General features: G+C 43.5%; 2 protein-coding genes and 1 pseudogene across 10 annotated transcripts; 2 read left to right on the forward strand and 1 right to left on the reverse strand.

Moving 5' to 3' along the window:
* Positions 1-290: 290 nt before the first annotated feature.
* Positions 291-2,471, reverse strand: LOC18447374 (Pentatricopeptide repeat (PPR) superfamily protein). Its single transcript, XM_006857473.4, has one exon. The coding sequence runs from the start codon at positions 2,419-2,421 to the stop codon at positions 532-534; it is 1,890 nt and encodes a 629-aa protein (XP_006857535.1). The 5' UTR covers positions 2,422-2,471; the 3' UTR covers positions 291-531.
* MLO13 (Seven transmembrane MLO family protein) lies at positions 2,464-15,701 on the forward strand. 9 transcript variants are annotated; one of them, XR_016042383.1, is made up of 16 exons: positions 2,490-3,533; positions 3,631-3,688; positions 3,884-4,113; positions 4,541-4,657; positions 4,902-4,962; positions 5,053-5,153; positions 5,935-6,009; positions 6,137-6,225; positions 6,439-6,488; positions 8,122-8,162; positions 14,025-14,242; positions 14,336-14,429; positions 14,629-14,838; positions 14,949-15,016; positions 15,092-15,152; positions 15,250-15,701. XR_016042383.1 is itself a non-coding variant. In XM_020675475.2 (14 exons), exons 1-14 carry the CDS (start codon positions 3,381-3,383, stop codon positions 15,520-15,522), a joined length of 1,587 nt encoding a protein of 528 aa, XP_020531134.1. In that variant the 5' UTR covers positions 2,464-3,380; the 3' UTR covers positions 15,523-15,701. The 9 variants fall into 9 exon arrangements, 6 of the variants coding, with proteins under 6 accessions (XP_020531134.1, XP_020531136.1, XP_088705502.1 ...); XM_020675475.2 differs by lacking the exons at positions 14,025-14,242; positions 14,336-14,429 and having other exon boundaries at positions 2,464-3,533; XR_016042384.1 differs by lacking the exons at positions 14,025-14,242; positions 14,336-14,429 and having other exon boundaries at positions 4,902-4,936.
* A 1,265-nt stretch (positions 15,702-16,966) lies between these two features.
* LOC18447371 (aspartyl protease family protein At5g10770-like) lies at positions 16,967-18,962 on the forward strand (annotated as a pseudogene).
* Positions 18,963-25,723: the final 6,761 nt, after the last annotated feature.

Consider the following 25,723-nt stretch of genomic DNA (forward strand, 5'->3'; position numbering starts at 1 on the left):
TGAGTGATTTTTTTTTTCTGCGAGGAATTTTTCTTGTCAAAGACTAGTGATTTTTCTTCTCAGAGAGGCGAGCAAAATAGTGTTTTGGGTCCCCTGCGCTGATGAGTTTTTGCCAGATACAAATTTTTTTTGCCTGTTAAGTTTAGGTAAAAGTGGCACTGCAACTTTCTCTGTGTTTCGGGGATGCGGTGGTTCGGACCTTCCACCTTTTTAACTGTTCTCAAACCAGGGAAGGAGAATATTCACCATTATCAAACGCTACGCTCTGATGAATGTAACACACTAATCGGTGAGCAGTGAACAACACCATTATCATAAATGAAAGAAAGAATGTAACACAGTAACTGAATGAATGTAATACATTAATTCACCAGAATTCCCCACAAGAACAAGCCCCTCACAACGATCTCCCGCTCTGCCACCCTCGATGCCACGCACATGAACAACTAATCGGTGAGGAGTGAAGAACACCATTATCATAAATGAAAGAAAGAATGTAACACCGTAACTGAATGAATGTAACACATTAATTCACCAGAATTCCCCACAAGAACAAGCCCCCTGTTTGAAGTGATGGAAGCGCATGTTATCCCTCACAACAATCTCCCGCTCTGCCACCCTCGATGCCACGCACATGAGCAAGTGGCAGTCGTCGCACATCCTAAGGTTCTTGACGATCCGTATGCGGGACTCCATAGTGAGCAGCCCAAAGGCGAGTGCCACCTTCTCACTGTGTCTCTTCAGAACCTGCTCCTTCTCTCCATCGCTCACGTCGTAAACCACACAATCCAACTTTGGTACATAACCTGCTGCACTTGCCTTCTCCAACAGCTCTTCCAATGCAGTCTCTATCTCCTCCGATAATACGTCCCCCGCAAAGAACTTCTGCACTCCCTCTTTCCCCTCCACCCAGCTGCACCCTGGGTTCTTCCTCAGCCCTCTTCCCCTCATCTCCTTCCTTACCCGACGCACATCGTCCCACCTTTTCGCAGCGGCATAAATGTTGGAGAGGAGCACATAATTCCCGATCCCGTCTGGCTCCACCTCAAACAAATGCTTGGCAGCCACCTCTGCCAGGTTTGCATTCCCGTGGATCCTGCATGCTCCGAGTAATGCCCCCCACACCCCGGCGTGAGGCTTGATAGGCATCGTCTTGAGCAGCTCATGTGCCTCCTCCAAGCGACCTGCACGCCCCAAGAGGTCCACCATGCATGCGTAGTGATCCGCAGATGGACTGATCCTGTACTCATCTTGCATGGTGGCAAAGCACTGGACGCCCTCTTCGACTAGTCCCGTGTGGCTGCACGCGGCCAACACCCCAATGAATGTCACGCTGTTTGGAGGGATGTCTGTTGCCTGCATTTGGGAGAAGAGCCGAAGTGCGGCCCTACCATGTCCGTGCATTGCAAATGAACCGATCATCGCACTGTAAGAGAACACATTCTTCACTGTCATTTTCTCGAAAACTTGGTATGCCTCCTTCAGGCTGCCGCACTTGGCATACATGTCGATGAGTGCTGAGCCCACCACGACACTCTCCGGACCACCATAGTCCATCACCAGGCTGTGGATCTGTCGGGCGAGATGCAGGACCCCAAGCTGGGCGCAAGCATTGATGGCACCCACGAGGGTGACCTCGTCTATTGGGACTCCAGCCGCCTTCATCTCCTCAAATAACTGCAAGGCTTCCTGTGGTTTTGCATTCTGAGCATAACCTGAAAGCATTGCGGTCCACGACACCATGTCCTTGTGCGGGAGGCTGTCAAACAGGCACCTTGCAGCCTCCATGTCTCCGCCTTTAGCATAAGCCACGATCATGGCCGTCCATGATATGATATCTCTGGTGGGCATTGTGTCGAACACCCGACGTGCATCATTCACGCACCCGCATCTCACATAGAGGTCTATGAGCGTGTTTTGGACATAGAGATCGGAGTCAAAGCCAAGCTTGAGGGTGTGGGCCTGAATATCTTTCCCTTGTTGGGAGGCTGAGCAGGCTTTGAAAAGAGCAGAGAATGTGAAGGAGATGGGGCGGGGGGTGCCAAGGGCAGCCATGCGATTGTAGAGGAGGAAGGCCTCTGGGCCTCCTCTGAGGGCGTAGGCACGGATGAGGGTGGTCCATAGGAAGGCGTTGGGCCGAGAGACCTGCTCAAACACCAGTTGAGAGTAGTCCATGGACGTTGATGATGTGGTGGTATCGTAATCTTCTGGGCGATGGATTGTGGTGGCCTTTCTGAGAAGCTTGGCAATGAGGAAGTTGGATTGGGCTAAACCGCGTATGATGATGTGGGCATGGATGCGCTTGGCTGGCCGAATGCCACCGGTGCACCCATCTAGCAACCGCAACAACTGCTGCTCCTCCACTGCTGCTGTGTATGCACCATTGGTGGTGATGTTGGAAGAGAGAGGAGGATGGAGCATCCGTTATTGGGGGGCAGTTGAAATTTGTCGTTTGGGCGGGGTGGGTGGGTGCGTCGCAGGAGGACTTCAAGCAGCCAAGATTTGCTGAAGGAGGATTTCAAGGAGCCAAGATTTGCTGGTTGTTGTAGTCTTGGTTCACTGAGAAATGCTAAAATTGTTGTTGTCTTCGGAAGATGGGGTACCCTTCTAAACTAAAAAGTTTTATGTAATCGATACTATGACATTTTCCTTAGAAAATGAAGACGAGGCGAGACGAGACGGCTTGTTTCATTCCATAGATCGCCATTCCCCACCGAGAGAGACGATGGGTTTATTTTCTAGAAAAAGAGAGTGTGTGTTGTGTGGGGGATGAGATGCAGTGGAGTGGAAAGATCATCCCATGAGGCAACAGGAGCCTCTCTGACCTCTTCATTTACTGACCACGCCCACATTCACAGTGCCCGAGACCAGGATATATTCATTCCTTCCCCTCCCCTCCCGAAAGCAGGAATAAAAAAAAAAAAAAAAAAAAAAAAAAGAAAAAAGAAAAACGACAAGAAAAAACCACTTTTCAGTTGATGCGAGGGATAGACAGTGCGGGTGTGTATCTGTTGGCTTCCATCCACACCCATTCCTTTCATTCTTCTCTCTTGTATCTGTTGGCTTTCTGCTCTCTCTCTTGTCTCATTCCTTTCATTCTTCTCTCTCTCTCTTGTGTCATTCCTTTCATTCTTCTCCCTCTCTTGTATCTGTTGGCTTCCATCCAAACCCATTCCTTTCATTCTTCTCTCTCTCTTTCTCTCTTGTCTCATTCCTTTCTTTATCTTCACACCACAAAACAAACAAAAGGCCCCAACCAAATGCATGCCTTTATTCCTTCTCTAACTCAGCGGCTACGCCTTCCTTTCCTCTATTTATCCTTCTCCCTTCAGACAAACACCAGTTGTTGTTATTCTTCTTTCTGAAACAACACCAGCAACATGGCTTCTTCTTCTTCCTCATCCTCAGTTGAAGGAGGAGAAGGAGAATACTCATCACTCGAGTACACTCCAACATGGGTGGTCGCAGGGGTTTGCTCCCTCATCGTCCTCATTTCCCTCTGCATGGAGCGTTTCCTTCATCACCTCGGCAAGGCAATTCCCTTTGTAGACAACAAACAACAACAGTTCCTTTTCGCCTTTCTGTTGAGTCATTTGTGTACAGGATTTCTGATTGCCTCCTATTTTGCAGGTTTTGAAACGGAAGAACCAGGAGGCACTCTTCGAGGCTTTACAAAAGCTTAAAGAAGGTTTCTCTCACTATATATGTGTGCAATTACTCTCAATTATGATACTTTATCAGTGGCAACAACAAGAGACACATTTTTTCTTACCTTACGAATGAAAATAAAAGGCTAGGGGCCCAAAAACAACACGCGCACATACGCATAAGAGACACACCGAGCAAGAGATTGTTTGTTTTGACAAATTGTATGTGGCTGCAGAATTGATGCTTCTGGGTTTCATTTCGCTTCTGTTGACCGTATTCCAAGGCCTTATCAGTAAAATTTGCATCCCAGCAACTCTCTTTAATCACATGCTCCCTTGTAAGAGGAGGACGGGACAAGAAGGCGTCCACCATTATCAACAAAAGAACAACTCTCTCTCTGAGGGCCTCATGGCCCGACGGCATCTCTTGTCTGAGGCTGCCAATTCTGAACAGTGCACAAAACAAGTGAGTTTCTTTTCTTTCCTATTTTTTTTTTTTTTGGTTTAGAGGATCAAGTCTTTCTTTTTCTATGCCTGCTTACGTGTGAATTAAGTGAAAAAAGTTCTTCTCGTAACGTTTGTTTCAGATTGATTAAAGTACTTGAATATGCCCCCATACGCACATTCCGAAATTGAAAGTCATAATGCTCTTTCTGCAATTAGTGCATGCGTTACACAAGATTTAAATAGTTGAGAATAATTAATTCTCTTTATACTGAAAGGATCGATATTATTTGTGGCTTCTTTCTCGTGCTGGATTGTAGCATTCTCGTTCAAAGACTGCTTAGTTATTATGGCTTGATCCTTGTTAGTGTATGCTGTAGCCATGCTGATTGAATAAGAATGTAATTAAGGTTCAATTTGATTCATCTTTTATCTTATTTTATTGTCAGGGCAAAGTGGTGCTGCTGTCTATAGAGGCATTACATCATTTACACATTTTCATTTTCGTGCTGGCTCTCGTTCATGTGATCTTTAGTGCCACTACCATGATTCTGGGAGGGGCAAAGGTGTATGACCAAATTATGAGTGCTTCCTTATGCTTTGTATTTTTTTTTTATTTTGTTCTTCACTTGACCCCGATGAATTTATTTATTTTTATTTTGTTGTTCACTTGACCCCGATCAATTTGTTTATTGGACATTAGTTAATGAAAGATGGAGACTAATCCTTGTTTTTTCACATTAATTCCGTAACTTTGACATACTCTATTATACTTGTGATGACAAGTACTATAAATTCCTTGCAATTCAGGTGCAACGATGGAAACAATGGGAGGATATAATCAGGCAAGTAAAGCCTGCACCAGAGGAGGGTAATACAAAATTCCTATGCATACATCTGTTTGCTTTTGTGCAAAGTGTACTTCATTCTGTCGTTTACCATAGGATATCTCATTGTGCAGTTCTGGAAAAAAGGAATGTCAGGCATGCTCACCACCATCAAGAGTTTATCCAGGAGCATGCCAGGGGTTTCTGGTCAAAATCAGTCATCTTTAGTTGGTTGGTAAGTTGTAGTTTCTACAAGCAACGTTATGGATCACAGGGAGGTGTTGTCTTGTGTGCATGTGTGTATATCTTTTTTTTTCTTTTGAATCAATTCATTATTGTGCTAATAAGTATAAAGAGATACGATCAGGAGTGGGCTAGCCCAGTGAAAGGGTGCCCTCTGCAAAAACCCCTAGGGGACCAAAAACCAGGAAGAAATGTAGGATGCAGGCTTACAAAATGCCTACAGTCCCCAAGGATGTGCTGAGAATAGCTCCTGCCCTAGCTAAAGCATCGGCAGCATCATTGGCTTCCCTATAAATGTGTCTACAAAAATGTGGTCTAGTCTCCAAGGGCAAGAGGCAGCTCCAAAGGCCCCAAGTGATGGTGTTTCTGGAGTCACCCACGACTATCAAATCTGTATTCCAGTTCGGATCAAATCTACAGAGCCCCTTGAGATTTGCGACGTCCTCAGCGGTGATGCTGCCCCTTGAGATTTGCCCCTTGGAATTTCTAAAAATGCTTCCAATGCCAGAGGGTCCAGGTTGCCAACAGAGCAACCGTCTGAAGTTCATTTTTAAAATTGACTTCGTTAAAAATGACATTGTGCATGTGTGTATATCTCTGGTATCAAAGTCAGGTTGTGAAGAATATTGCATTTGGGATTTTCTGCCTGATGACAATGCATGGTCATTCATAATTATTATGCCACAGTTTTTCTTTTGTGGAAGTTGTGGCTATGTTTCTTGTGCATTACAAAATCTGTCAGTTCCTTATTTTCCCTTTGTGTTTGGCTGTAGATATCTTTCTTTAAACAATTTTATGCCTCGGTTAGCAAATCAGATTACATGGCATTACGGTCAGGGTTTATAATGGTAAGCAACTTAGCATAAACCTCCCTCTTGATATTATAATCCTCAGTCTTTTCTCTCACGTAAGTGTTGTATGTTTTAGTCCTCGATTGTGCTTTCAGATAAGAAAGTAACTTTTTACTGTATCCAGACTCATTGGCCGGCAAACCCAAATTTTGACTTTCACAAGTACATGATACGGGTTCTCGAAGCCGATTTTAAGAAGGTCGTTGGAATTAGGTGAGCTTTGAGAGGATGAAGCCAAATCTAGAATACTTCTTTTGATTTCTTTGCTTCACCATTATAATGTCCAAGCAAGGAATTGCACAGAATGAATAAAAGACCTATTGCATTGAGTCCATTGGCTCTTAATTCCTTGCACAGAAAGAATAAAAGACCTATTGCATCGAGTCCATTGCCTCTTAATTCTCTTTTCATTTATCTGGTTTGCAGCTGGTACCTGTGGGCATTTGTTGTTATCTTCCTATTGCTTAACATTGATGGTAAGTTCAACCTAGATCAAATTTGTGATGTGAAATATACTGTAGATGTGAAATGTACTGTATCATACAATTTTTGTTCCTTACATGCATGTCAACTAAGCTTTTATATTATTTGTGTTTTTTCCCAAACCAATAAATGATGTAACCCAATAACTTCGAGTTAGAGAACTGATAGTGCATTGGATAAAATGAAGATACAAGCAAAATGAGGAGACATAATTGTTTATGACTCCTTATTTAATCATAAACCTAAAACAAGGGAATCTCAAGAAGAAAAGCTCTAGATCACAAATTCCATTTTGCCAAAAGATATGATTATGGACATTGTCTAACATAGTATTAAAATCTATGGACATTGGTATCTTGAAAATATTAAAGTTGCAAGTATTATAAAGGGGAACTGGGATTAATAATAAATTGAGAAAGCAAAACTGACACATGAGAAATAAACTTTATGTGGCCTAGGCCGTGAGAAAGTTTGCTAGCCATAAGGCAAAAAACATAAGTTGCCAAGATCCAAGATTGTGCCTGCTCACATATGCTAGAGCTCTTTTTTACGAATGAGAGCTCAGCTTCTATGGCGGACCTATAGATATTCATAACTTCGGCAGACTTGGCACATCATGTAATGTGAACGAAATTAAAAGTCTTCATAAATATGTAGGTTGATTATTTCTTGAGCTGTCAATTATAGCTTTACAAATGTGGTTGTATCATAATCATCATCATTTTAGCCTTGTCCTAATTAATTGGGGTCGGCTACATGAATCCTGATTCTCCAATCTGCTCTATTAAAGGCCATATCCACGTCCTTTTCAACCTACTACTGCTTGCTCTTTTCAGTCATTCCACTTGAACTAATTCGCATCTCCTAAGTTTACTCTCTCTCATTTTATCGCCTATTGGTGCCACGCCTAAATTCTCTCGAATAGCTTCACTGCGAATTCTATCCCTTCTTGCCTTGCCATTCATCCGTCTCAACATCCTCATCTCCGCTTCACGCATTTTATGGGTATATTGTTTTTTGTTCGCCTAGCATTCGATCCCATAGAGCAAAGCTGGTCTCACCGCTGTCCTATAGAACGTGCCCTTCAGCCTCATTGATATGCGGCGATCGCATAAAATTCCTGTTGCACATCTCCATTTCGCCCACCCAGCTCTAATTCTGTGTGCAACATCGTCCTCGATCTCTCCATTTTTCTGAATTATCGACCAAAGATATCGATAGTGTTGTCTTTTTTATACTTCATGGCTGTCAATCTTAACTACTTTCTCGTCTCTACTCCTATTATTATTACATTTGTACCCCATATATTATGTTTTAGTTTGACTAATTTTAAAACTTTTGGATTCTAGAGCATCCCGCCAAAGTTCTAAGTTTGTGCTGACGCCGTTTCGGATCTCATAAATCAAAATTGTCATTTGTGAACAACATGCACTACGGTACCTCATTCTGTTGGTGCCTAGTTAAGTCGTCCATAAATAAGACGTGGTTGTATCATGAAGCCGCAAATTTTATTCTTGTAAAAATTGAACCTCGTTTACTTTTTACTGCATAAATATTTTGAGACGATATTTGGAGGACAAAATGGTGACTAATTTGTAATTACATTGTTTTGTCATTTATGAACAGGATGGCACACATATTTCTGGATATCATTTCTACCATTGATTGTAAGTGCAATAAAGATAAGCTAAATTTGCACTTTGTAGACAATGTGATTAGCTTTATGCCTTATTTATTTATTTGTTTGTTTGTTATTATTTTTAATTTGTTGACTGTTATATATAAGTAATAGAAGTGTACAAGTAAGAGCAGTATACAAAAACAAGGCAACCCAACACTAAGGTGCCCTGTACAGAGACCCACTAGGGGCCCAACATCAAATCGAGAAGATGAGGGGGGCACGTAATCTGTTACGGAACTCAATAGCCCAAAAAGGTGCCGGGAGGCGCCACTATAGTCTTGTTTAGTGTGCCCTCTCTAGCTAGGAGCTCAGCTGCAGCAGCATTTGCTTCCCTCCAGGGGTGCCTCCACAAGGAACAGATGGCACTGCAGATGTGCGAAATTTCATAAAAAAGATGTGACAGTTTCCACGGGCATGGAGAGGAACTGAGGCCCACGAAAATGCTATTCTTGGAGTTGCCTTCAACTACTAAGACAGTGCCCCAGCTACTTTCTGAGACCTATAAAGATGGCAAGGGCCTCCGCAAAGGTGGAGTCAGCATAGCCAATTGGGATGGAGAAAGAGAGAAGGTTGCAACCATCGTTTGAACTGAAGATGCCTCTAATTGAGTTTTATCTTGCCTGCTTCAGGTGGTCTCCATCGGGAGGCACTTGAGATTCTAGTGGGTCTCAAGTTCAAAAGTGCTTGCCAGTCCTAAATGCAGTCCGAGTAGGATAAGTGCCTGAAGGTCTTGTGATGAGTGGCCCAGAAAGCGACAAGGTCTAAGACCCCCTTTCGAAAAAGCGTTGGGCCGAGGCTCTTTCTCCCCTGAAAATTGTGTTGTTCATCTCTTTCCGGATGTTCCGTATCGTGGCTGGTAGAGAGGTTCTCCACCATGAGGGAGAGACAAAAACTTCATTCGAGGTATGGATTTTGGTGTAACCCAACACCAATGAAACAGTTTAAGCAACTTTCCCCAAAGTGTGCTCACCAAATCGCAGTGGATGAAAAGGTGAGGTCTCTTCTGCTTTGGTGCACATAACGCATATATTGGCCAAGGGGAGACCTCTCCTTTGGATGAGATCGATGGTCAAGGCTCTTTGGGGCACGGAAATCCAGCCGAACATTTGAATTTTAGGTGGGATAAAGGTGAACCAGGCCTTCGCTGCAATGGATGGGGGTTGGCTGGAAGGGTGGAGGGGGAAGTAATCTTGCAGTAATGGGTAGCCGCATAAAAGGTATCACATGGAGAGGGGCCTAGGTTATCTTGTTGTCACCAGAAGGTGGGAGAAACACCGAGTCAAGAGGCATTGACACCTGGTCAAGAGGCATTGACATGGCAGAAAACTCACCCGAATCATCAATAGTAAAGGATTCCTCTTCTCAATGTTTTAAAAAATGCTAGGTGGTGTGTAGGTGGCCAGGGGGCTCCAGGCCACCCAATGCTTAGGGCGCTCCGAACCTGGGCGGCTGGTAAAAAGAAAAATATCTCTATATCGACAGCTCGATCTCGAAACTTCTACCTATAAGATGTAAGGATTCAAAATCTTCTAAAAAACCCTTTAATAGATTTATAAACCATCTAAAACTAAATCTAATATCAATGGGTGATGCTTAGATCTGGTAAGTTTCCTTCGATCTTATGAAAATCACCAAAAACTAGTTTTTTTGGAGGGTTTTTCTCTCTTCAAAATAGGTTCTAATAGAGTTTAGGTTTCAAATGAATCTAAAACCCATGATTTTGCCCTAAACGAGGGGCATTTTCGCTTTTGGGTAGGGTGCGGGCTGTTGGCGGTCGCCCCAAACTGGGCGCTGGGCGTCTAGGGACAACCCGCTTAATTTGGCCACCTAGGCGGCCGCCAGGCACTAGGTTGTCCGCTTTTTTAAAAAATGCAATGCCTCTACTCCCTTGTAGTTCCCCTCAACAATTTTGCTACGTGATGTAATGAAACGATCACATTTGTTTGGTCATTTTCATTCCGACTTTAGCCTTGTTTTACTTGTATAATTTTTTCTTGAAATCGTCTTCATTGTTGTATTGATTTTGAGAAAAGACACAATAAAAAGGTAAGACAACCTGCAGACTGGGTGCTCACGTATCGATGGCTCAAAAAGATGTCAGGTCCCCGTTGCCCTGTTTGGGAGTGCTCCATCCTTAGCGAGGCTTTTAGTCCTCGTGCACGTATGTATCCAGGAGAGGTGTATAGCTCTGCAGAGCTCAAAACGTTCGTTTAATGATGTAGTCAAGTCTCCATGGGCATGGTGAGGCTCTTGAACCCCCATAAAATGACTTTCTTGAAATCTCTCTCAGTGACCAAAATGGGGTTCCAATCAGGGTTAAAGCATTTAGGCCTTAGCCGTCATGGAATCCACATGACCACTGGCTTTGGCGGAGGAAAGGCTGGACCTGTCCTTGTCTCTGAAGATGGGCCCTATACCAGCCGGGCCAGGGTTGCCGAGGGAGCAACCATTGAAATAAAGTTTGGTTTGGCCTCCCTCTAGTGGTCACCAAATAGAAGCTTGTGGGATTTGAAGGGCCTAAGGTTTAGCATAGTCTGCCAATCTTGAACAAAATCTGTGGAAGCGTGGTGCCTGCAGAGTTTATGGTGCATTGCGCAAAACATCACCAAAGCTCTTGTCCGGTCCTTTAAGGGGCACATGGTAGACTCCTCACCTTGGAAAATCCAATGATTTTTTTCAGTCCGTATCACCCACAGTGTGGCTGGCCCCTGTAGCACACTGAAGAAAGATTCCCGACTTCCAACTCATTCCATACATTGCTGAGGGGCAGCAGTAAAGGGGAAAGTCTCCAAACTATGATCATACTATAAACATGAGATGACCTGGTATTAAATCTACCATATCCTTTTGTATAGGGAGGTGTATAAGTGTTGTCACAAGGATGAATGAGAGGTTGACATTTGACACCACTTTTGTCTCCACCATAACTTCCTTAACTTTTCCATTTTTAAGATTCAAATTGCATGTCTAGTCTCTCTGCCTTTTATCTCACCATTTAACAAGCTTGTTATCTCTGTTAAATAGTATGTTCCTGTATTCCAGATATGGGAGAAATGGGAAGTTACCTCACTACTCATGTCTCTCTCCATATACCTATGAGACTCACACATCTCTTGCGTAGCTTTTGATCCCTCTCTGCAATCTGCATGGATAGTCAACTTTTCATAATGTCAGCCACTGAGGCTGGAAAAAGGCAACGTGTAGAACCAATCCACTGACCCCGCCTCTTCCCATCATGAAGTACACATATAGGCATCAACATCCATTGTCACTGAAGAATATCCATTGTCATAGGTATATTTACAAGCAAACGAAAATATCTACCCTCGATGGGGAGTGATACTTGTCATTGGCCCATCCTATGCTCTATTTGAGGACCTTGAGGAAAACTCTCTAACCTCTTCCCTCGACTCCTCTTATTGGCACATAAATATGCCCTCCTTAGATCCATGTTTAGTCCTTAAGTCTCTATGGAAATGCAGGTACTGGGAGACCCTGCCATCAACATGCTTGAAAAATCAACATCACCAGTGTCAGGGTAAACACCACTGTCAACTAAGCCCATTGGTTAGTCTCCTCACCCCTCAAAGTGCCAGAAAATGATATGGAACTTATCGATGCTAAGGTTTCTTGATGAGAGGACTGGACTGGACATTGAGTGTTATAATCATTCTCCAAGTCACAGATGCTTTGCTGCTTCTTTGCATCATAGCACCCCATTCACAATTAGGTAGCCTATGCTACTTGTGAATGATCGTCTTCCAAGGAAGATGACTATAATATCCCAACCTCCATAACACTTTTCTAACATTGCTATCAGCCTACTTTAATTGGAGTCCACCAGGTGGTTTGGTGTCAGTACAATTCTCACAAAAGTTTTCATGGGTTTAAACCCAGGCTGTGTGCATTATATTGTTTTATGTTACATCCCGTGTCTGGAGGTATCTACATGCCTCAAAATGTTGGCACGCGGCACCAGTTTGTCTGCTACAACAGTATTTTAATGGTGGGCTCTCATTTTGTACTCAAAATTTCTTCAATTGGACTTTCTTGTAAGTAGATATAGGTGCATGTTTAGTACATCACTGTAAGGGTGGGCGCAGTTTTCTCACTTGCTGTTGTTGAGCAGGCATAGAGTGAGAGCTTTTGGTTTTACTTGGAGAAAATTGGGTACTGAGGGGGTACCTCAGCTGGAACATAAGCATCTTGAGTTGGATTGCATGGACACCGACATGGATGTCAATATCTAGTACGTATCTATCTAGGTGTCTGGTACATCGGGCCAAAAAGCCAGTACGACCTGACAACTACAGGTGCATAGATATTGACACATGTTTCAGCATCCGTGCTTGCCTAGAGTGTCTAATACGAGATGTTAAAAAATCAGTACTTTTTGACAGTTTGTACAATATTTCACTTTAATTTATTTTTTTATTAATATAAATGTGAACGTTCTCAAAAAAAAATACAGTATAGATCATGCGCGTATAAACACATATACAAAGATTGGCGTACCTGCTTAGCAGGATTTTACACTTAATTTTATATATGCATAAAAGTTTCCAAAACACAAAACAGTGTCGTAAGTGGCTTAGGTGGGGTAGCGTGCATGTCTTTATAAGACTCATGGCATGAGAGGTCCAAGGTTTAATACCTCTGGGGTTGTTACTTTTGTTGGTAAGTTAAATTGTCTCAATGTAACATACAGACTGAACTATAGTGGTGGTTACAAAATGTTGCGGGCACCTCATGGGGGCATAAAGTTACATTCCCTCCTGGGGCATAAATTTTCTGGTGTTTAAATAACTTATAAGAATTGCAAAATAACTTAAAAACCCAAGGTTTGGACAGCGGGTTCGAACCCATGACTAGTCAACTCTACCACTTGAGGACTTCTCCTTATAGATAATAAACTGGAAAATAGACACTTTAATAAGTTGGACAGCGGGTTTGAACCCAGGACTAGTCAACTCTACCACTTGAGGACTTCTTCTTATGGAAAATAGACGCTTTAATAAGAAGTGTCGATATAGTACCAGGAGTCAATGACATCACCCAACACATACGGTCACATGTCAAGGCCGTGTCTATCCACATTGACACATGTTTGAGTGTCGACTTATGTCAACACACAAGACCAAGCAATATGTGGAGTGTCGAGTTCATAGTGTTGACAAGTCCATACACATACTGCTGGTAAAGACCTTCTAAGTGTTTTTTTATTGACCTGAAATTCTGGGGTTGTTCTCAAGTTATCCCAACAATCAACTTAACAAAAAGCAAAGAAAAGAAAAAGAGTATAAATTCACATTTTAGGAATGGTTTTGTAAAAATTCCGCATCCAACTATGATTGCTTATTGTCCATTGTCTAGATGTCTAGATGAAGACCTTTAGGAACTCAAGTCATTTGTTTTTCTCTTGATTCTGTCACATGGTCAATAAAAAAGGTGGTGTGCAAGATTTTAGAAAGAAAAGTCTTCCTACGAACCTACGAAGGTGTTTCGCCTGCAGGAGCAAGTGCAAAATCTGGTCCCATGGGAGCACTATGTGCCTCCTAAAAAAACTATGAAATATAATTAGAAGTTTATTGTGAGAAAATTTTAAGTTAACTTTTTGATTTCTCAAACTACTATTTTAAATGTCAATAAATAATATATTTTGCCAAATATGTAAGCACAGGTACATGCACTACTATTTTAAATATCAATAAACAATATATTTGGCACTATTTTAAATATCAATAAATAATATATTTTGCCAAATATGTAAGCACAAGTACATGCACTACTATTTTAAATATCAATAAATAATATATTTTGCCAAATATGTAAGCACAAGTACATGCAGGAATATGGTTAAGAGTGCTTTTTCACTTGCCGAGAAGTTGGTGGTTTGAAACTTCAAATCCCAGGTGTCTCGCAAGCAGACATTTGATATTAGTATTGACACATAGTATCAACATGCTATGTCGGAGTTGTCAGCAGCGGACACATAGAGGCAATGCTTGTGTTCCATATTGCAGAATGTTGATCTGTGTCGACATGTGACACCAAGACAAATCTGGGGTAACCATCTGACACCGCTCACTTGTGTATCTCTAATATTCTTCATACGGATGCATTTGTTCCATATCGCAGCATGTTGATATGTGTCGACAGGTGGCACCAAGACAAGTCTGGGGTAACCATCTGACACAGCTCACTTGTGTATTTCTAATATTCTTCAAACGAATTTCCTTCTCGGTCAATACAGGTGCATGTTGCCAAAAAATTTACTCGCGGCTATTTGTCATGTCTATTCCATGCTTCGTGTCTTCACTTATTCACACAATTCACGTTTATGGCTTATCCTACTCTCACTTCCTGGGTCATGATTGATAAATTCACTCTCATTTCCTGGGCCATGATTGATAATTTAGCAAGTGGGAATTTAACAAAATTGTTTCTTCCAGCTTCTACTTGCTGTAGGTACAAAGTTAGAGCACATCATTACTCGATTAGCTCAAGAAGTTGAAGAAAAGTGGAAACCAGGTCTAGAGGAATTGGTGGTCAAGCCATCTGACGAGCACTTCTGGTTTGACAGACCAAATGCCGTACTTTACCTGATTCATTTCATCTTATTTCAGAACTCATTTGAGATCGCATTTTTCTTCTGGATATGGGTAGGTTGAATCATCACATGGATAGATTTTTCGCTTCCTACTCTGTATATGTGTGTGTGTCTGTTTGTTCGTATATTATTTGTTGATTCCTGGATTTCTTTACCCTCTAGAGTACTTATGGCTTTGACTCGTGCATTATGGAAAAAGTGGGCTACATTGTCCCTAGACTAATATTTGGGTAAGCTTTATCATGTGCTTTTGATTATCTGCTGTAGTGTATTCACATCCAATGTGGAAACCGGGTGCCATGCAGGGTTATCATTCAAGTGCTCTGTAGTTACAGCACTCTCCCACTCTATGCTTTGGTCACTCAGGTGATTTAGGAACCCGTCTTGGGTATATGTTGTTGACTTGGATCTGCTTGAAAAAAACTTAATTGGGGTACTTTATCTTCTGTTTCTGCTCCTGTAGATGGGTAGCACATTCAAGAGTGCCATATTCCATGAACACATGCAACTGGGCTTGCTGGGTTGGGCTGAGAATGCCAAGAAGAAGAGAACAAGAGGCTCTCATGGCTTGTTTTCTTTATTGAAAGGCAAAAAGAAGGAAGATTTGAGAGAGAAGCAGACGGAGAATATGACAATCAATACTGCTCACCATGTCGAGCACCAAGCCACCTCAGATGGCATCGCAGAAGCCTCACAGTTGATGTATAGCATGGAGATGGAGAACCGCACTTCATGAAGGATCATGTGATGTTTTCTCCAGGCCTCTCCTTAATTATGCAAAAAAGTTAATACATTTCGTACAGCACCGTTAATATTTATAAGCCATTAAATTGTTTTCTCCAGGCCTCTCCTTAATTATGCAAAAAAGTTGTTTTCTCCAGGCCTCTCCTCAATTATGCAAAAAAGTTAAACACATTTTGTACAGCACCGTTAATGTTTTTCCTATCTGCATCTCTCTCTCTCTCTCTCGTATGTGTGTGTGTATAGGTAGTTCTATTTTTCCTATCTGCATCTCTCTGTCTCGTATGTGTGTGTGTATAGGTAGTTTGCTAATCTTTATAAGCCATTAAATTTATTTTGTAACTAGGTTTTTCTTATCTGCATCTCTCTCTCTCTCGTATGTGTGTGTGTATAGGTAGTTCTATTTTTCCTATCTGCATCTCTCTCTCTCTCGTATGTGTGTGTATAGGTAGTTCAATTGCAAGGGGCCAAAAGATATTATACTTAGGTAGTTCAATTGCAAGGGGCCAAAAGATATTATACTTCCCCAGGAGTATACTAACCATTTACCTTTTGAGTAAACCCCACTTCCAAAATTTTGGGATATAAACTCTTCAAACTATAGATCAACCTTAATGTCCAGATCCAAAATGGAGACTGTCTAATTTTAAGATGGTGAGATCTAAATCTTAGAAAACAAAATTTTACTCTTTTTTTCTTTTAAGAATAATCATCCAGTTATTCTTGGGCGGTTCCCATAATTTCAGAATGAAAAAAATCCTCCGACCGAGGGAGTAGTAGTAAACTACGCTCCCAAAGGAGCATAATATACGTGCCCTTATCATTCCAAGCGATACTTCTAGTAGTATGCGTATTGCACTAGTGATCTGCTAAACATAAAAGAAAGGCTGCTCCATTTATGTTCACACCTGCATGTATATGATTTTATGCGTGCACGCGTGCATAGAGAGAGAGAGAGAGAGAGAGAGAGAGAACTGTACACAAGCTCCATGAACGATCAAGATCTGGATCAGATGTTATATAATTAGTCAGGGCTTATCTTTGGTGGAGAAAATGGGGTCTACATTTGTATGTGGTGGCTACATTTGTATGTGGGAGGCCTTGGTGGAGAATAAAAGGAACTTATGTGACATATGACACTAGTGCTTGTAGCTTTCCTCTCAATGGTGACTTCCTCGTTGGGTTTCACTTGTGCAGCACTAGATCCTAACACTAGTGCTTGTAGCTTTCCTCTCAATGGTGACTTCCTCGCTGGGTTTCACTTGTGCAGCACAAGATCCTCCTATATATGAGGACTTTAACTCTTAAGATCTTTGTTGGTGGTGCCATGGGAACAATTTCTTATCTTGCCCATATTTCACTCTTTCTTCTCATTTCCTTGCTGCACACTTCTGCAACAACTCATTCTGTGCGCATAGACTCAGTGTTGCTATCATCGCATGCCACTTGCAAAAGCAAAGGTGGGTGGGTGCCATAATGTTTTTTTTTTCCATATTCTCTTGACATGTAAATTTATGTGGTGGTCGTTGAATTAACTGTTTTTATTTATTTATTTATTTATTGCGTTGGGGAAAGGGTGTTGGGGGTTGGGCGGATGTGGGGAGTGCAGTGGCATTGGGTGTTGGGGGTTGGGCGGGTGCGGTGGCATTGGGTGTTGGAGTTGGGGCCTGGTTGAATTTATACATCTGTGTGGCTCTACCAACCTCAGGCTTAGCACCATAGTAGGTGTTTTTTACTTTTTCTGATAATTCAGCGGGTGGTAAGTTTCAATTCAGTAGGAAACATGTAAAAAGTGATTTACATGTTTGCCCAACTAGAATCTTAATCATAATACCAAAAAAAAAAGAGTAAAATGTGCAGATTCTAGTCATCAAAGAGAAGAACAGTGAATAGAAATTATGTGCTCTGAATTCTTCTCTGCATTTAATAAACTATCCAAAAAATAAAAGAAAAGCAAAATCCGCCTGTTCCAGTTTTATGAATTACTAGTTTGGTATTTATAGAGGGGGAACTCATGCATGCGTTAGCAGGTAGAGGAGGAGGTAACAAGGTGATGGAAGTGGTTCATTTACTAGGGCCCCGCTCAACCCTTCTTCACCCTGAACCCCCTCAAACCATCCTACGAGAAACTCTGCATCGGGATCAATCACGAGTGCACTCTCTCCATTCACGACGCCAAAACCACTACCACTGGTAGACGAGCAACCCTCCCGGCACAGTCTGGCTCTGACCTCGGGAGTGCCAATTATGTGGTGAATGTGGGCCTCGGCACTCCCTACAAAGATTTCTCCCTCATCTTTGACACTGGTAGCGATCTTGCATGGCTCCAATGTGAGCCGTGCATTGGCTCTTGCTACAGCTGCAACCGGTAACACCCCGAGATGCTCCTCCTCGACCTGCGTCTATGCTCAGTCATATGGGGATGGCTCGTTTTCCTTTGGGTTTTTCGGGAACAACACCCTCGCCTCGCCTCACCTTGACAAGCTCAGATGTGGTGCCCTCCTTCCTGTTTGGGTGCGGCCAATGCAACAAAGGGCTGTTCGGACGCACCGCCGGCCTACTAGGGCTGGGTCGTGAGAAGCTCTCTTTAGTGTCCCAGACCAGAGGGAAATATGGGGCTGTATTCTTCTATTGTCTGCCCACTCCAAGCTCCCAGAGGTACCTCACGCTGGGCCCTGAAACAACTGACTTGCATCATGGTTCGCTCTCTCCTCAATTCACACCATTGTTGACCAACCTGCGAGCTCCCTCCTTGTATTTTCTGGGTCTCGAGGCAATCAGCGTGGTGGGTCATAAGTTGGGCAGTGTTTGAGAATTCAGGCACCCTGATAGACTCTGGTGCTGTGATAACTCGTCTGGCCCCTGCAGCTTATGAAGCGATGAGAACTGCTTTCCAGAAGTTGACGTCTGAATACCCTTCAACAGAGCCACTGTCCATGCTGGATACATGCTACAACTTCAGAGGTTATGAAGATGTGACCATCCCAAGTATAGGCCTGCATTTTGGGGGGGGAGTTGAGGTGGATGTGCATCCGTCAGGCATCCTGATTGGGGCAAGCACGGAGCAGGTATGCTTGGCTTTTGCCAGCAATGAAGATATAAAGGATGTGGCTATCATTGGGACCATGCAGCAGCAGACACATAAGGTTGTCTATGACCTGCCCAATGCTAGGATCGGATTTTCACCTGGAGCTTGTAGCTGATCTCCTTTTTTTGGCTCGTTTTTGTATAGGGTACCCGGTAAGGGTGCCTCAATTGTTGTACACTTTACTTTAATACGATGTAAGTGAATATTCTCAAAAAACACTATTCAAACCAGTTTAGTATAATTATGACAGTCATTGCATACACAGGTTCTTCAGTATTCCAGTGGTTGACTTAGCATCATCTATCATCATAATCCCAAAAATACTGACCAGCTTTTCACTGTGATAATCAACAGCACTCTCCTTTCCTTGTTCAACATCCATGGAACATGCACTGTGTTTGCCGTGCAACCTTCTGCCCTCAACCTAATCAATATCTCGTCCAATTTCAAATAATTCATTAATGCTTCAATGTAAGAGACATTGCCCGAAAAGAATTCATGTCTTCCTGATCCCTTTCTACTCCATCATCTTTTTCACCCTCACTCTTTTGGTCCAGTTACAAGAAGCAGAATAAATTCCAGCCACAAGTATATGAAATCCTACATGATAAGGTTTTAATATAGCAAATATTTCTGCATTTCTGAACCCTGATTTTATACAAAGCCACCAAGTAATGCTCCCCATGTCACAGACTCTGGTTTTCAGGTGCATATGTTGCTATCAGTTCCTTGGCTCCCTTGTGCAGCTTAGGAAATCCTAGCAGTTGGCACTTTCAGATGGGCCTCCCTCATCCATCAATGTAAAATCCATTTGACTCTTCATCTCTTTATCCTGCATGACCACAAGCAGTATCTAAAGATTCGGCGTGTCCGACTAGGACTCGTACAAGTCGTTCACAACCAGCACCCTGCCCATTCCGGATGAGCCAGACTCAGATGACCCAAGTCTGACCCGAGTCTAGCTGAACCTTCAAACAGTCCATCCAATATTCCTCAGAAGGTATAGTTTTCTAATGATGAGACCTGGCCAGTCGACTCCGGATTTGCTGAGCGACTCTTCCCTGGCAGCGGTTGAGTCCAGGGTGAGTCAGAGGTTAAAACACTGGCTACAGTGAGCACAATAGCATAATTGATCTCAAAAGTCACAATTCATCTTATCTTTGCAATGCTCCCACACTTGGTGTATATCTCTATTAGGCTTGCCGCAGGTCAGGGTACACTACTTACATGGACCCACTTTCCCTGATCCAGATTGGCACCAGTAGGTAGGATATTTACCATGGTGTCAGGCATCTGTTTTCTTGTGAGAAAAGCACCATAATATCATTAATAAATATGCTGCACAGCTGCATTGCTACATTGCTCTAAGAGACGGTATTCCTCTTGAGAATTGTGTTAAACAAACATGTAACATGCATAATCCTCATGCCCAGATGAAAGATCAATCAAGACCATACCAAGGCCTAAAAAATTTCTTGTTTTTTTTTTTTTTTTTTGAGAATGGCCTAAGAAAGTTTTCTATAGGCAGATGTACTTTTCTTCTAAGATTTAGGTCGCAATTACAAAAGAATTGGATAATGACTGAGTTTTCTTCGTAATGGATGACATTTATTAGCAGGTTTCCACATGTTAGTGTTCAGTCAATTATAGCCAGAGATTGGACGCTATTCTAATCTATCTATGGATGAGTTTCCATTTTGTGAAGAAAATGAATTTTTTAAATGCAGTTGTCATTACCTCTTTCAATTGGCTATCTTGTTTAGGGAAAGGTGTCTATATTTCCTCTACAACATAGAAGATATATACTTCCCCCTCATCCAGCCATCCGATTTAGATCAAGTGAACCACTCACCGTTTGAACTAGATCCGACGTTTCAGAGTATTTTATTTTTAGTTTTTTTACAAATTGTATGAATATGAAATTTGGTATGTGTCATATTCTCAATGGGGCGCACCTAAAAAAATATTAAAAATAATTTTTTGATAAAATACAATGACCAAAATACCCCTTGAAACATTTGGAGGTAGTTTTGGTCATTTTATTTTATTAAGAATATTTTTTATTTTCATTTTTCACAAGTGCGAGTTTAAGAGAGGAGTGGAAGCCCAAATTTTGGTATCAAAATAGTTCATAGAAAAATAATTAAAAATAATATACTATAGAGATGTGACATTGTGATTGGAGCCATCTCAGCCGTCCATTCAAAATGGACGGTTGGATAAAGGGAAGCATAGAAGTTTTCGAGGAAGCATAGAAAGCCTGCCCTCTTATTATGTAGAAAAATGATAAAAACTCGATGAGGATGGATTCCTTGAGTGTGAGTTAGAATGTTCATATTGGTAGGGTTGACTTATTTTCTTTACAAGTTTGGTAAAGAACATGCCAGTAGTTTGTCACAATTATGAATGTGTAATGCGGAGCACATCAACAGGTTTCTCCCTCTTCCCACCCCGATGGGTAAAAAAAAAAAGCTCATGGTAGTGGTGTTCGTGGAGTAACACAGCTTTGGGATAGCATAATGTCCATCCATGCTCGTCTCCACTTCTCTAATGAATCACTAATAAGAACCAGCAGAGCAGTGCTAGCTGTGTTTACACCAGCAGCCACACCCAGTAGACCCGATGACGCTTTGGTGCAGAAAGTGGAGTCATATGAGTTTCAGTGGATGGTAGTGCTTGCATATCATTAATAAAAGGAACTCATTCAACACAAGACATTAATGGGTTCAAGATTGCCATCTTTAACTTGTTCAGTAGTATCTACTAAAGGTACCTCTTCATCCCTTTTGTTGAAGTTGCCATGGAAACAAATTGTCCTTTTGCACATGCTTCCACTAAAAGGGAACATAATAATCTCCTTCAGGAAGTTTTTTTCCTGCCGCATGAGTCTACGAGAAATCCTAAGATAAATGCTTATGCTGCGCGTATGTTGACAATATGATCCTCTAACCGATGACATTCTTCACAGGCATATTGCATAATTATTGGGCCTAGATGAAAGGCTAACCAAGACTTTGTCTTTTACTTTTTTCTTTTTCTTTTTGGAATGTTAACCGATACTATATTATTGCTTGATCGTGCCCCCTTTTTTGTTTCAGATTTATGTAATATTTAGAAAAGAAATCCAGAAAATGAAAAGTTCTTGAAAATATGGAAATGGTCTTACATGTAGAATTTCATGCCAGTATTAGTAACCTTTGGCTCTGATTTTCCAATTTTATGGGGAGAGCATGCTCTTAGTGCTTTGTTGATGATGGGGATAGCATGCTCCTAAAGTGCATGGCCCCTTCAGCGGGTCATCCTTCCCCTGCTCTCCCTCCCCTCTACCACAATTACGCCCATCTCCTCAAGCCCCCTAGACCTTCAGCCCACCCCCATTAGCTTCCTCATCCTCAACCCCTCCAGAAACACTTGCTAGTCCCCAACTTGTCAACCCTTCACCCTTCGGCTCATCTGTCAGGTGCCCTCACCTTTTCTTCTCAATTGCTTTCTGCAAATCTACCCATTTCTTGGCACTCTTCTTCTAACTTCATCTCTATCCGGACCAACCCCAGCTCTCCTCTAAGAGGAAGTCTGGAATCCTCCCTGGTCGACTAGTTTCACCCAAAAAGAGATGACTTGAGAGGGACTGAAAAATGGACCCAAAACTTTGGGCAAGAATCCAACCTCGTTTGCCATTCTCTTCTCTAGTAGGTGGAGGCACCCTCTTCACCTTCCCATCCGTCCAAAGTGCTCTTAGAGCACTCTAGGCCAGCAAACCCACTTTCAAAGGCGCTTCTCTTACCTTGACTGCTTGGAGCCACACCCAAATGGAAGAGATGGTTGCGTGCATTCAGCATCCCCCTTCACACTTGCCACGAAGATACTTTCAAGGTGATAGAAGAGGCATGCGGCTCTTTCACTTCAATCAACTGGAAATCATCGAATTTCTTGCCCCTGGGAGCCATCCAGATCCTCATCAAGTCCATTGACCCTAATCTCATTCCCCCTTCTCTATGGGTGGAAATCAAGGGCCAATATTGGATTCGCACCGCCTGGTTCGAAACCACCGTCCAGTCCTACTCCGGCCAAGCTTAGGACGACCATTGATAACACACGGGACTACAATCCAAGGACCTTGGTAAGGCTCATGCTCTTAACCAAGACGGTTGGATCATGGTGGTCGGCAAGAAAGGGAATCACTAACTGTCATTGCCTTAACTGTAGGGGCCACCGCCATGCTATGAGAAAGCTAACCCATTCAATCTGGGCCCAAATCCCACCCACCCAGATCATGACTGTAGATCGGGGCCCATACCCCTCATCCCTACCGTCCAGCCTATACCCTCAGTCCTTCCCTCCCCCTCATCTTTTCCCCATTCTCTCTCCTTCCCAGCTGGCCCAACCCTTACATGAATGGCACGCCAATCCCCTTCAAGCGTCTACCCGCGAAACCCCCCCAACTTCTACTTGATGCGTGTCCTCGCATGCAGCCAATCCATCCGCACGCGAGGAAACCTTCCCACCCTCGAGCCCTCCAGCCGAGCCTAACAACTGACCCTATCCCCCAACTTTTCGACACTTGGCGAGAATAGCCACCCTACCTCTAGAGTGCGGGATCTCGAGGCATCCCAGAGATTAATTGAGGCTTCTCACGCAACCCTCCCCTCTTCCTCTTCCTCTCCCCAAGTTAGGTCGGTGGACTTCTCTTTTCTTGCCCTCTTCCATTCATCATCTCGAAGCTCCTCTCCACCCCTGGGTAAAACTTCCCTTCTCCCAGACATCAACCCTCCTTGAACTTAATCTCAATGAGAAAGTTGGCATCTAACTCATCTCGGTGCTTCAACCTCTCCCTTCTCCCTCAGACACCTCCAACTCACCGTCCCAGTCTCAAGAGCAACGTTTTCTCGCAAGAAGCAACTAGCCCGAAAGCCATTGCACTAACGTACATCCGTTTTCTTGCAAGAAGCAACAGGCTAGCGCGAAAGCCGTTGCGCTAATGCGCATCCGTTTTCTTGTAGAGTGGTAGTCACATCAATAGAGGACCCACCCCCACTTACTTCCCCGTCATAAGATCAAGCACCTTCTCGTCCTTTGGCTGCAATTCTCACTTCTTGTCCTTCAGCGTGGGAGACTCATCCCTCGCTCCCTTATTTCTCAAGTCTTCCCTCCACTACCCCTCAACCCCCCTAGAGTTGATCCGGCACCCACAAACCTCCCCCCTCATGCCACTCTCCATCCCCCCTCTCTCCCCCTGCCCCCCACCTCTTTTCGATGCCCTGCTTTGATCCAGCAACACCCATGGGAGCCCCTAACCTCTATCCTCCCAGCATCATTCCCCCATCCCCTTGGAACCCCATTGCCCTGCCCAATCATGACCTTATGCTTGCCCTCCGGTTTTCCACCTCCCCCACACCCACTCCCCGCCCCTCCTCTTCACTTCTACACCAGCCCCTCACTTCTCTCTACCCCTCTACCCGGATCCCATTCTAGGCTTTCTTGTATATAGGCACATCTCACCTTCCCCCCCACCCCTCTTCTCCACAACCCTCTCCTTTGGCACCACCATCTTTACCCATTTCATCTTTCTTGCTGACTACCAACACCACTCCTTGCCCTCTACTGTCAAACTTTCTTTTGTCCCTCCGTTAGACATGCCTATGGCCCCTCCCTTCCCTTACCCACTCAACCCTACCCCTTGGCTTCAATCCCACCCGAGGCTCCTTGCTGCCCGGCTCCACACTAGTCGCGGAACAAGGACCAACCTTAATTCTTCAACCCTCCTCCCTTGGTCTCTATCCCAGCCTCATCACCTCCCCCTCACCCCCCTCTGACACCCCCATCTATCCATCACCCAACCTGCCCCCCTCACCCTCAGTGAGGATCTCCTCATATTCTATCATTGGTCTTCCTTCTCCACTCTCATCAACCTGAAACAATGCATCGAGGCAAGGCCGACCAACGTTCTCTCCCTCACATGGCAACACCAGCGACCTGACATCCCCTGCAAGCTCCCAAGTATCTTTCCCTCAATCTGTTGACTCCAACTTTGTAAATAGGATGGATCAGGCACGGGGAGACATCCATGAAGTTGTCAAGGTGATGGGTTTCAAATATGATGGGTTGTATAAGGAATTCTGGGACTTTCTCAAAGTCAACACACAAACCAGACATATGAAGAATGGGTCACTCTCAAGGGAGCCCTCCAATCTTCATTGCGGCATCTCCTATGACAGGAGTAGACCCTCACCCCCTTCTGTACCCTCTTTGTCGTCCCTCTCCCCTCGGCGAACTCTTAGGTGCTCACCTAGAAGTGTACCTTCCTCTAACCCCTCCCCAGAATGGAATGCGATGCATCTCGACTAACCCCAAAAACGCAATTCCATTAAAGATTTTTGCCTTCAATACTTGCCCTTAGTACTGGCCATCATTGAGACCAAACTCACCCGACCATCCCTCTTACACATTCAACAAATTTGGGGTTTTAGACCTTATTAATGCGAAGCACTTGAAGCCTAAGGGGCCTCAGGGGACATCTAGATCATTTGGGACCCAACCCTCTACTCCCTCACCCATACCTGTGTGGCTAATTTCTCCGTCACAATTGCCTTGTTGAGGGTATCAGATAGCCTGCAGTGGAAATTCTCACCTATTTATGGTCCCAATTTGAATTCCACCCATGATATGTTATGGACTGAATTGGACGCAATAACATCTCTCCCACCCTCTCCTTGGTGCCGCGAGGGAGATTTCAACTTAAGTGGTCTTTTGAAAGAAATACAAGTGTACCAGGATATCGCAGGGAATGTTGGACTTTTTGGACTTCATTTCAAGAAACAAGCTCATTGACATACCACTTCAAGGGGCGAGCATGATCAAAGCACACATTCTCTCCCTCCTTGTCCAAACTGGACAAATTCCTCACTAGCCTTATGTGGGATGAGATTTTCCCTGAAACCCACTCTCTTGTACTCCATGAAATCACCTCGAACAACAAACCCATTTTGTTGGACACCCAAAGTGTTACTAAAGGCCCAACCCCTTTAGGTTTGAAATGGCATGGCTCAAAAAGCCTAATGCCCCCCCCCCCCCCCCCCCCCCCACCTTAATCCCAGCTTGGTGGGCCTCT

The sequence above is a fragment of the Amborella trichopoda genome, chromosome 10, assembly GCF_054954075.1.
Source record: "Amborella trichopoda isolate Santa Cruz 75 chromosome 10, AtrichopodaSantaCruz75HAP2 v2.0, whole genome shotgun sequence".
NCBI lineage: Eukaryota > Viridiplantae > Streptophyta > Magnoliopsida > Amborellales > Amborellaceae > Amborella > Amborella trichopoda.